Raw genomic sequence first — 12,923 nt, 5'->3', positions numbered from 1 at the left:
TTGAATTCGGGAGGTGAATTAGAGTTTGGTTGTATTCTTTAAATCTATGCCTTACCCGAGCTAAAAGTGTAAAACCTGCGTCAGTCAAATGGGAGCATCGGGCAGCCTCCAAAATTCTGAGGAGAAAGTATACAGGGGAGAAAACGGTACCACCTGGTTAATAATGGAAACACAGAATTTATGATGCATACTTGAGTCTTTTCTGCTCTTTGACATGCTTTTGCTTCTGTTAACAGCCCTTAGGGAATGTGACCTGCCCAAAGCCCCAAAGTTCCAGCCTAAATTTGGAAAGTAAGAATCTTCCTGCTATACCAGCATGTTGTTTTCAAACAGTATTCTAATATTTGTTTTTTGCGTTTTTTTGTTTGTTTTTTGCAAACGGAGTCTCACACTGTCACCCAGGCTGGAGTACAGTGGCAGGATCTTGGCTCACTGCAGCCTCCGCCTCCCAGGTTCAAACGATTCTCCCGTCTCAGTCTCCCCAAGTAGCTGGGACCACAGGTGCCCGCCACCATGCCCAGCTAATTTTTGTATTTTTAGTAGAAACAGGATTTCATCATGTTGGCCAGGCTGGTCTCAAACTCCTGACCTCAGGTTATCCACCCTCCTCGGCCTCCCAAAGTGCTGGGATTACAGGCACAAGCCACCATGCCCAGTCTTGTTCACTTTTTAAACACATTTAAAATGAACTTTTCTCAATGAAATCATCTTGATATTTACTGCATTTATAGAAATTCCCAGGTACCCTAAAGGAAATTTAAAAAATTTGTAGACAATGAAAAATAAGTTAATTCTCAGTTACCCAGGCTTAATAGGGATGGGTGCATGAATAACATTCTAAGTTAAACACTCCCTTACAGCAACAATTTTGACCTCCTTTCTGACCAGTTTTGATCACCCAAATTCCTTCTAAGCAGAAATATCTAAATGATATAGCACCTTCTCTACAACAGTAAGAAAAATTGGTAAAAGCAGAAATATACGATTCTTAAAAGATATAGAACTGGTGTGAGCATGGGAATGGATCAGTTTCATTGGGAAGTAGAGATTTTTAAAAAGTATCTTTTTTTCTGCCTCTTGGGTAGAGTTTAAGGTTGCTGGTTCTGAAGTCAGTTTCTATTGTTACTATTGTTAAAATTTTAATATTCATAGCTGGTAATGATAATCTATTACCTTGAAGATCAGAATACAAATTATTGGTTTTTTTTTTTTTTTTTTTTTTTTTTTTTGACATGGGATCTCACTCTGGCGCCCAGGCTAGAGTGCAGTGGCACAATCTTGGCTCACTGCAACCTCCGCCTCCAGGGTTCAAGTGATTCTCCTGCCTCGGCATTCCGAGTAGCTGGGACTACAGGCGCCTGCCACCACACCCGGCTAATTTTTGTATTTTTAGTAGAGACAAGGTGTCACCATGCTGGCCAGGCTGGTTTCGACCTCCTGACCTCAGGAGACCCACCCACCTCAGCATCCCAAAGTGTTGGGATTACAAGCGTGAGCCACCGTGCCTAGCCTAAATTATTATTTGTTAAAAACAAAACCTTTTTCCTACTGGGGAAGAAGCTAAGTGATTGTGATGTTCTCCTCATTCTTCTGTTTGGCAGCAGGTCTGGAGGACGTGAGGCTATCACTCTGCTCACTATGTGCTCACTCAGATGCTTAAAGCAATAACAGGAAGAGGTAAATTAGGTGGAAAACTGTGACATTCATTGAGAAATTAAAGTTTGGATTCACTGGTGGTAGACACTTTATACTCTCCCAGTACATCCTTCAATGAACTGGATTTATACATTGTCCCATCCCAATTTACCCAACAAAAGCCAACAACAACATAACTACTGCCTCCACCACCCCTACCTGGCAAGCCTGTCCTCTCCTGCAGGAAGCCCTCTTGGTTAACTCAGCCAAACTCTGAGCTGCAAAGCAAAAAGTGCGGTGTACTCACTGCAGTCGTGGACAGTTCAAACCCAGCGCTGTAAGAGAGGCATCTGTGAGGTTGCTGCAACCCGAAAGGCAGAGAGCCTGCAGCCGGTGACAGCCCCTGCATATCTGCACCACACCTTCATCAGTAATGCGCTGAGGAAAAGCAGCACAGAAAGAAAAGTCAGAGGACACCAGCAATGCCGAAACGGGAGCAGCAGAAAAATATCTGCTGTTGTTCAATGAGTTTTGGTTGCTGATTACTAGCATTTTATCCAAATAACTTCAACAAAATAAGAAGTAGAGGGTAGACATGTACTTGTGTTATCTCTGCATAGCTTTGAAATATTCCAGCAATTTAGATAAGACACATGCATCCAGGAAAAAATAAAATTTTTAAATAATACAAATGGAGAATAAAAGTTAAAATTTCATTTCTCCCTCACTAGAGTCATCAAAATACAGATTTTTCATAAAATTCATAAACTCATAATTTAAAAATCTGATTAAAGAACTTTTGAGGCTTCCCGAGTTTAAATGACATTAACATTTGATTGGATTTCTGCAGATTAATGCTTTAGATATTTATAATTTACACATGTATATTTATATTTAATCAAATGTTTTAGACAATAGGAAAATTAAATACATCACAAAATTATCGATACATATCTTAAATTCTATGAATTTGGCCATGAAGATTCAAAATAATATGTTCACTGAAACAGACTACTTGATACAGAAATAAACAGACACATCTATATACTTCAAGCCATCAGCCAGTGCTGTCCTATACATAAGTCAAGGTCCTATTTTTGAATAGTCCTGGCCCATAAGGTCAACATTTGTCCAGCAGATAGTTTCTGGTTTTTCCCCACCACCAGGGACTCTAAAGATTTATAATATATTCATTTAAAGCTGAATGCAAGGGCTTTCCCTTACCTTTCTCAAAATCTACATTCCCCTTGAAAAACCTGGTAGGATGTAGCAAAGCATCCTCTTCAATTATCAACATTTACAACGGCAGTGGAGAAGGACCAGTAGTTTTCCATAGGCTTATGTCCTGATGAAAATGCCACCTTGCTCTTGCCTATGCGTTTTATTCTTTAAAGCATTTTTGCATGTGTTATTTCGTATCATCCACTGAAACAACGTGAGAGGAGTCATCATCCTCAATTTATAAGTTAAAAAAAAAAAAAGACACTTCATGTCTTATAACTATTTAGTGACCAATTCACGGCATTCCTCAATAGTGTCCCTAATACTCTATTCAACAAAATCAAGACCTGGTCTATGTTATTTTTAGGGGAGATGTCGGTGGCTTTGTACTGCTTATGATTCCTTTTTGTTGTTGTTCTTCCATCTTGTGACAAATTGGTAGGTTATACAAGGACACAGGATGAAAATCAGGGTGTGGCAACACAGCCCATCTCAGCTGCCCCGGGGGCTGCAGTGAGGCCTGGGGCAGATTGCTTTGGGAGACAACATAGAGCAAACGCTGTTCAGGAAAGGCGTGCTACTTACTGAGCAGGACTGCAAGTTGAGGCTCACAAGCTCATGGCAGTAATTCTGAATGTGTTTCAGAGCTTCATCTTCTAACTGAGTGGACAGAGAAAACAAAATTTGACAGCTGGAATCCAGGTGAGGGAACAGTGGGACACCAAGAAAAATGCAAAAGCAGCTCCCTGGATGATGTGCCCACACCTGATACATAACACAAACAGCTGTATCAACCCTCTGGTACCTGTGTGCAGCCCCTCAGGAGCAGGGCTTTCAGGCCTCGACAACCTCGCACCAGTGCCTCGATGCCATCCTTCGTGATCTGATCACACCAAGAGAGGTTCAGGTACTCCAGGTTTCGGCAGCCCTCACTGAAAGAACAAGAAACAAAAACTATGTGCTGTCTCTCCTGTAGAGAGTTAATGACCAACTCTGAGTTTAGTACATCACCAGAAATTCAGAAGGGGAGACCATGCCTGGGACCTCTTGGAGTCACCTATTTCTTGCTGGATCCAATGTGACCATTAGGAAGGCTTCCAGAATGTTCATAGTTTTGGGTATTCTCTTGACATAAACAATGGGCACTCTTACCTGATCCCCTTCAAGGAGCTGTTTGTAATAGACACACAGGAGGTCAGATCCAGATGTTTCAGCTTGGAACAGAATCTGCTAAGGCTGTAACACGTGCTGAAAAAGAGCAGACGCACTAAAGATATTTTCAACCATGTTTCTTTCCCTTCTCTCTCCCTGTGGCTATTTAGTCACCAATTAATCTTCATTATTTACCTGTCAGTGATTTTTGTGCATCCATTGAGGTTTAAATGTTCAATGTTTCGGCAGTTCTGTGCAAAGGTCCTAAAATGAGAAAACATTTTAAAGCTCCCTGCAAGTTGCTGGACAGCCACTAGAGGGCATATGAAACCATTCACGCTTAGAACAGTGCTCCCTCAAATTAAAGCGTGTAAGAATCAGCTAGGGTTCATTTTCACAGTGCAGATTCTGATGACAGATCTAGAATGGAGCTTGACAATCTGCAGTTTAAAGAAACTCCCAGGTGATGCCAGTGCTGCTAGTCTAGGGACCACATTTTGAGAAGCAGAATCCTAGACTACCTATCAATCAGTTCTCCTTTACCCACAGCTTGGTGAGTCATCACCAAATCATGAGAATAGAGGCCTAGCTTCCTGCTCCCTCCGCTCTACAAAAAAATCCATTTGAAGCAAGGGGGCAAATCTTCTTGTACTGTGCCATGCTGTCACTTGCTTACCCTAGAGACTTTCCAGAGAAACCATTTCTGGCGATTGATAGAAGACAGCAGTTAATCAGTATCAAGACCCACTCATTTTACTGGTGAGGACATTCAGTCATGAAGAGAAACTTCCTCATTGATCTGTGGGTTGGTAGCAAGGCCAGAAGCAGCAAATTAAAACCCCCTATTCACCACTCACTGCTTAACATATTCAGCAAGGACTAGCTCAGGTCATCTCCATCATTCTGAAATACAGCTTTCAGATGTGCTCCTTCCAACCTGCCCTGGTACAGGTAGGGGGAACCAAGCTGGAGCCTGATGGACTGTCTGAGATGAAGAGATGGGGCTGAAAGTCTAGGAAGACCAAGGCAGCCGGAGTTATCTGGCAAGAGCACTAGAGTAGAGAGAACATCACAAAGAGAACTCCAGAGATCTGTGGAGGGTGCCCCTCAAGAATTAATTACAGGCCAGGCATGGTGGCTCATGCCTGTAATCCCAGCAATTTGGGAGACCAAAGCAGGAGGATCACTTGAGCCCAAGAGTTTGAGACCAGCCTAGGCAACATAGTGAGACTCTATCTCCAAAACAACAACAACAACAAAAAGAATTCAGTCCCACACTGACCAATGTATGCATGTGATGAAACTACCCAAAGCCCAAGGCCAGGGAATAAGAATCAACAAAAAGCATTAAAGGGAACAGTAGGCAGAGCTCACCGAGGGCAGGGAATAGTGCCCATTTCTACCAACCAAGAGTGAAAAATGCCACAATTCTTGGGGCATTGGGTAGAGTATTGAGAATAGTCTTCCTTTAGGAGTGGTGCACAATTAGCCCTAAACACTGCTTTGGTACAACCTAACAAATCTTAAAAACAAGACCTAACAGGAACTATTCCCAATTAAGTCAACTGTATCCCTGAACAAAACTCGAGTATCTATAGGAATACAAAAATATCTGCACCCAACAAAGTAAAATTCACAATGTCTGGCCCTGAACAAAAAATTATCATGTTTTCATAGAAGGAGGAAAATATATCCACAATAAAGAGAAGATGTAATCCACCAAAACCTACTCTAAACTGACACAAATAGCAGAAACAACAAAGGCATTAAAAGTCATAATGTTATTGCGTAGAATACATTTCTGTGAAGCTAACAATTAAACATTATGTAGACACCTGGAAAAATAAAAGCGATCCGAGATGCAGCCGCTCACACCTGTAATCCCAGCATTTTGGGAAGCCGAGTCAAGCAGATCACTTGAGGTCAGAAGTTCAAGATCAGCCTGGCCAACATAGTGAAACCCTGTCTCTACTAAAAAAAAAAAAAAAAAATACAAAACTTAGCTGGTGTGGTGGCACATGCCTATACTTCCAGCTACTTGGGAGGCTGAAGCAGGAGAATCACTTGAACGCGAGAGGTGGAGGTTGCAGTGAGCCATAGTCACACCACTGCACTCCAGCTTGGGCCACAGAGTGAGACTCCATCTCAACAACAACAACAACAACAACAAAGATATGAAAACCACAATGGCTGATATAAAATTTTATTGGATCTTTATTGGATGAGATTAACAGATTAGATATGGCAGAAGAAAAGATTAGTGAACTTGAAGACATAGCAATAGCAACTATCAAAAATGAAACAGAGGGGAATAAAACAGAAAAAGAACAGAGCATGAATGAACTGTGGGACAACTTCAAGCAACCTAATATACATGTGATTGGAATCACTAAATAAGAGGAGACAGAGGAAGGAGGAAAAAATACTGAAGAAATAATTGCCAAAATTTCCCCATACTTTATGAAAACAATAAACCTATGGACCCAAGGAACTCAAAGAACTACAAGTGCAAGAAACATGAAGAAAAACACACCAAGGCATATTATAACCAAATTGATCAAAACCAGTGACAGATTAGCCATTCGTGGTGGTGTGTGACTGTGGTCCCAGCCACTTGGGAGGCTGAGGTGAGAGGATCACTAGAGCTCAGGAGGTGGAGGTTACAGTGAGCCAAAGTGGCACCACTGCACTCCATCCTGGGTGACAGAGTGAGATTCCAGAGAGAGAGAGAGAGGAACCAGTGACAGAGAAAACCCTAAAAACAGCCAGAAAACAAAGCCATCTTATGTACAGAGAATAAAACATAAGGTGACAGCAGTTTTATCACTGGTAATGAAAAGGCACAGAGGAGCACCATCCTTCAAATACAAAAAAAATAGTCACTATAGAATTCTTTTTTTTTTTTTTTTTTTTTTTTTTTTTTGAGACGGAGTCTCGCTCTGTCGCCCAGGCTAGAGTGCAGTGTGCAATCTCAGCTCACTGCAAGCTCTGCCTCCCAGGTTCATGCCATTCTCCTGCCTCAGCCTCCCAAGTAGCTGGGACTACAGGTGCCCACCACCAGGCCCAGCTAATTTTTTTTGTATTTTTAGTAGAGACAGGGTTTCACTGTGTTAGCCAGGACGGTCTCGATCTCCTGACCTCATGATCCACTCACCTCAGCCTCCCAAAGTGCGGGGATTAGAGGCGTGAGCCACTGTACCCGGCCCAGCAAAAATTTTTTTTTTAAGTGAAGGAAAAATAGATATTTTTAGACATAGAAGAGCTGGAAGAATTAATCAGGCTTACAGTAAAAGAAATGTAAAAAAATTTCTTTATGCAGAAAGAAAATGATACCAATTAAAAATACGTGTCTACAGAAAGGAATGACTGGATATAGCAACTACTTGGGTATATACAATTTTTAAATTTAAATCTCTTAAAAATAGGCAGGCACTGTGGCTCATGCCTGTAAACCCAACACTTTGGGAGGCTGAGGCAGGCAGCTCACTTGAGGCCAGGAATTTGAGACCAGCCTGGCCAACAGGACAAAACCTTGTCTCTACTAAAAGTACAAAAATTAGCCAGGCAGGGTGGTACATGCCTGTAGTCTCAGCTACTTGGGAGGCTGAGGCACAAGAATCACTTGAACCTGGGAGGCAGAGGTTGCACTGAGCCTAGACCATGGCACTGCACTCCAGCCTGGGTGACAGAGTGAGACTGTCTAAAATAATAATAATAATAATAATAATAATAAATCTCTTAAAAATAGTTGACTGTTAAACAAAGGTACGAAATCTATGAAGTTTATATAAGTAGAATTAACATGTATGACAACAATAGCATAAAGACCAAGTGAGGAGAAATGAAAGTTTTACATAATACAATATGAAAGTAGGCCGGGCACGGTGGCTCAAGCCTGTAATCCCAGCACTTTGGGAGGCCGAGACGGGTGGATCACGAGGTCAGGAGATCGAGACCATCCTGGCTAACACGGTGAAACTCTGTCTCTACTAAAAAATACAAAAAACTAGCCAGGCGAGGTGGCGGGCGCCTGTAGTCCCAGCTACTCGGGAGGCTGAGGCAGGAGAATGGCGTGAACCCGGGAGGTGGAGCTTGCAGTGAGCTGAGATCCGGCCACTGCACTCCAGCTCAGGAGACAGAGCGAGACGCCGTCTCAAAAAAAAAAAAAAAAAAAAAAAAAAAAAAAATGAAGGTAGACTGTACTAAATTAAACATGTAGTCAATAAACTCTAAAGCAATGACTAAACATATGAAGAGTTATAGAAACGAAGCGAAAAAAGAATATAAAATGAAGTCATTAAAAAACACTTAATCTCGGCCAGGCATGGTGGCTCATGCCTGTACAATCCCAGCACTTTGGGAGGCTGAGGTGGGCAGATCATTTGAGGTCAGGAGTTTGAGATCAGCCTGGGCAACATGGTGAAAACCTGTCTCTATTAAAAATACACAATTTATCCAGGCAAGGTGGCCCATGCTTGTAGCCCCAGCTACTTGGGAGGTTGAGGCACGAGAATCGCTTGAACGCAGGAGGCAGAGGCTGCAGTGAGTTGAGATTGTGCCACTGCACTCCAGCCTGGGCAACAGCAAGACCCTGTCTCAAAAAAAAAAAAAAAAAAAAAAAAAAAAAAAATCTAAAAGAAGAAAGAAAGAGGAAGGGGGAAAAAAGAATGTATGGGACAAATAGAAAACAAACAGCAAGAGGGTGGATTTAAACCTAACCATAATCATCATATTAAATGCAAATAGTCTAACCCAAATTAAAAAGCAAAGACTGTCATACTGGATAAAAAGCAACACCCAGCTGGGTGCAGTGGCTCAGGCTTGTAATCCCAGCACTTTGGGAGGCTGAGGCAGGCAGATCATGAGGTCAGGAGATCGAGCCCATCCTAGCTAACATGGTGAAACCCCGTCTCTACTAAAAATATAAAAAATCATCTGGGCGTGATAGCACGTGCCTGGAGTCCCAGCTACTTGGCAGGCTGAGGCAGGAGAATGGCTTGAACTCAGGAGGCAGAGGTTGCAGTGAGCTGCACTCCACTGCACTCCAGCCTGGGTGACAGAGCGAGACTCCGCCTAAAAAAGAAACAAAAGCTACACCCAACTATAAAAAATCAACTTTAAATATAGATACAAATAGATTAAAGTAAAATGACAGAAAAACAGATATAATGCCAACACTAGTCAAAAGAAAGCTGGAGTGACTATATAAGACAAAGTAGATTTTATAGTAAAGAAAATTATCAGGGATAAAAGAAAGACATATCAATGAAAAAGACGTAGCAATTCTAAATGTTTATATACATAATAACAGAGCTTCAAAATACATGAAGCAAGAGCTGCCAGGACTGTGAGGAGAAATAGACAAATAAAAAATTACAGGCAGATATTTCAATACTTCTCTCTTATTAGTTGATAAATTAGTAGTTGGAAAATTAGTAAGAATAGAGAAGATCTGCTCAATACTATCAACCAACCTGACCTACTGGCATTTATAGCACACTTCATCTAACAGCAGAATATACATTCTCTTCAAGTGCACATGGGACACTTGCCAGGAGTGGCCATATTATTGGCCACAAAACAAGTCTCAATAAATTTAAAAGGATTCAGGGTATAACTATGTTCTGTGATCACGACTGAATTGAATTAGAAATCAGTAATGTGCTCTTCTGGAAAATGTCCAAATATTTGGAAACTAAATAATATTGCTCTAAACAACCCATGGGTCATGAAAGAAATCAAAAGGGGAATTAGAATGCATTTTGCATGAAAATGAAAACATAGCATATAAGAATTTGTGGCCAAATTCTCCCCAAAATACTGACTTAGTTTATGTCATTAAACTCCCATACTGTAAAAAAAAAAAGGTCTCAAATCAATGACTTCAGCTTCCGTCTTAAGAAACTAGAGAAAAAACAAAAACAAAAACAAATGAAGCCCAAAGTAAGCAAAAGGAAGGAAATAATAAAGATCAGAGTGGAAATAAATGAAGTAGAAAACAGAAAAACAATGAAAAATGGGTGAAAACAAAAGCTGGTTCTTTGAGAATATCAATAAAATTGATAGACCTCTTAATAGCCAGACTGACAAGGACCAAAAAAAAAAAAAAAGACAATTACCAATTTCAGAAACGAGAGAGGGTATATCACTGCAGATTTTACATATATATATATTTTTTTTTTTTTTTTTTTTTTTTTTTTTTTTTGAGACGGAGTCTCGCTCTGTCGCCCAAGCTGGAGTGCAGTGGCCGGATCTCAGCTCACTGCAATCTCCGCCTCCCGGGTTCACGCCATTCTCCTGCCTCAGCCTCCCGAGTAGCTGGGACTACAGGCGCCCGCCACCTCGTCCGGCTAGTTTTTTGTACTTTTTAGTAGAGACAGGGTTTCACCGTGTTAGCCAGGATGGTCTCCATCTCCTGACCTTGTGATCCGCCCGCCTCGGCCTCCCAAAGTGCTGGGATTACAGGCTTGAGCCACCGCGCCTGGCCACAGATATTAAAATAAGAGGATATAAACAATGTTAATAAGTCCAAGAACTTAGGTGAAATGGACAAATTCTTTGAAAGACACAGACTACCAAAACTCATTTATGAAGAAATAATCTGAAGAATTCTATACATATTAAAGAAATTGAGGCTGGGTGAGGTGGCTCATGCCTGTAATCACAACACTTTAGGAGGCCGAGGCAAGCAGATCACCTGAGGTCAGGAGTTCAAGACCAGCCTGGACAACATGGTGAAACCCCTGTCTCTACCAAAAATATAAAAATTAGCCAGGCATAGTGGTGGGTGCCTGTAATCCCAGCTACTTGGGAGGCTGAGGCAGGAGAATTCCTTGAGTTTGCAGTGAGCCAAGACTGTGCCACTGCACTCCAGCCTGGGCAACCAGAGTAAAACTCCATCAAAAAAAAAAAAAAAAGAAATCAAATTTGTAATTAAAAACGTTCCCCCCAAAAAACATGCAGGAGCAGATGGCCTCAATAGTGAATTCTACAAAACATTTAAAAAATATATAAATTGTACATAAACACTCCCAGAATTTTTAAAAATTGTTTTTATTTTTTTTTATTTACTTTTGAGACAGAGTCTCATTCTGTCGCCCAGGCTGGAGTGCTGTGGTATGATCTTGGCTCACTGCAAGTGCCGCCTCCCGGGTTCACGCCATTCTTCTGCCTCAGCCTCCCAAGTAGTTGGGACTACAGGTGCCCGCCACCGCGCCAGGCTAATTTTTTGTATTTTTAGTAGAGATGGGGTTTCACCATGTTAGCCAGGATGGTCTTGATCTCCTGACCTCGTGATCCGCCTGTTCAGCCTCCCAAAGTGCTGAGATTACAGGCATGAGACACCACACCTGGCCAAATTGTTTTTATTTTTTAGAGATAGGGTCTCACTCTGTCACCCAGCTTGGAGTATGGTGGTGTGATCATAGCTCACTGCAGCCTTGAACTTCTGGGTTCAAGCGATCTTCCCACTTTAGCCTCCCAAATAGCTAGGACTACCGGTATGCACCACCACACCCAGCTACTTAATTTTTTTTAAGAGATGGGGCCTTGCTGTGTTGCCAGGCTGGTCTCAAAATCCTGGGCTCAAGTGGTTCTCCCACCTTGGCCTCCCAAAGCACTGGGATTATAGATGTCAGCCACTGAACACATCCCCAGAAATGTGAATAGGAGGAAATACTTCCCAATTCACTGCATGAAGCCAGTATTACCTTGATACCTAAACCACACAAAAGCATTATAAGAAAATAAAATCGTGGCCGGGCGCGGTGGCTCAAGCCTGTAATCCCAGCACTTTGGGAGGCCGAGACGGGCGGATCACGAGGTCAGGAGATCAAGACCATCCTGGCGAACACGGTGAAACCCCGTCTCTACTAAAAAATACAAAAAAACTAGCCGGGCGTGGTGGCGGGCGCCTGTAGTCCCAGCTACTCGGGAGGCTGAGGCAGGAGAATGGCGTGAACCCGGGAGGCAGAGCTTGCAGTGAGCCGAGATCCGGCCACTGCACTCCAACCTGGGCGACAGAGCGAGACTCCGTCTCAAAAAAAAAAAAAAAAAAAAAAAAAAAAAAAAAAAAGAAAATAAAATCGTAAGGCAATATTCCTCATGAGCCCAAATGCAAAATTTTTTAACAAAATTGTAGCAAATAGGATCCAATAATATACAAAATAAATAATACATGGCAATTCAAGTGGGCTTTATCTGAGTGATAGAAGGTTGTTTAAACATGTTTAAAGGTGCCAATCTAATTCATGATTTAAAGAATTTTCTTGATTTAAAGAAAATCATTTTGTTCCATAACAGTTAAAGTGAGTGTTTTTATACTTAAAAGATGATGTTGTGAATCAATTTTTTTTTTTAGCAATGGTATAGCAGATGTTTGAATTGTAAATTCGACTGTCTGCATTCACTGTATGTTGCACATTCTTACTGGAAGTCTGTGATTGCTGTACATTGTGGTAATATTTAGGTCTGCAAGAACACAAAGTGTATTCCAAGGTTATGGGGGGTACACCCTAATTTAGCCAACCTCATAAGCAATACTAGAGGCCATGAGGATAAAGACATGAAGGTTTTAATCATCTCTGTCTCCAGAAATCCTCAAAGCACATATGTGTTTTTTGTTTTTGTGTGTGGGGTTTTTTTTTTTTTGGTAGAGGAGTCTCATTTTGCTGCCCAAACTGGTCTCAAACTCCTGGCTTCAAGGGATCGTCCCACCTCAGCCTCCCAAAGTGCTGGGATTACAGGCCTGAGCCACTGTGCCTGGCCAGCACACATCCTTAACATTGATAACATTCCCAATTGCCCAGGTGCAGTGGCTCACGACTGTAATCCCAGCACTTTGGGAGTCCAAGATGGGTGAGGTCAGGAGTTCAAGACCAGCATGGCCAACATGGTGAAATCTTGTCTCTACTAAA

At 41.8% G+C, this 12,923-nt stretch overlaps 1 protein-coding gene across 1 annotated transcript in view; it reads right to left on the bottom strand.

Moving 5' to 3' along the window:
* FBXL2 (F-box and leucine rich repeat protein 2) overlaps window positions 1-12,923 on the bottom strand; it is a 97,278-nt gene that overhangs the window by 9,488 nt on the left and 74,867 nt on the right. Inside the window, exons 6-11 of the mRNA XM_010372966.2 lie at window positions 4,204-4,272; window positions 4,009-4,104; window positions 3,662-3,788; window positions 3,442-3,516; window positions 1,943-2,073; window positions 56-116 (exon numbers count right to left, since the gene is read on the bottom strand). Of these exons, the coding sequence (XP_010371268.1) occupies window positions 56-116; window positions 1,943-2,073; window positions 3,442-3,516; window positions 3,662-3,788; window positions 4,009-4,104; window positions 4,204-4,272 (559 nt within the window). The remainder of the gene's footprint in view (window positions 1-55; window positions 117-1,942; window positions 2,074-3,441; window positions 3,517-3,661; window positions 3,789-4,008; window positions 4,105-4,203; window positions 4,273-12,923) is intronic.

Source organism: Rhinopithecus roxellana, chromosome 1, assembly GCF_007565055.1.
Source record: "Rhinopithecus roxellana isolate Shanxi Qingling chromosome 1, ASM756505v1, whole genome shotgun sequence".
Classification (NCBI taxonomy): Eukaryota; Metazoa; Chordata; class Mammalia; order Primates; family Cercopithecidae; genus Rhinopithecus; species Rhinopithecus roxellana.
This window is presented reverse-complemented; position numbering and strand designations above follow the sequence as displayed.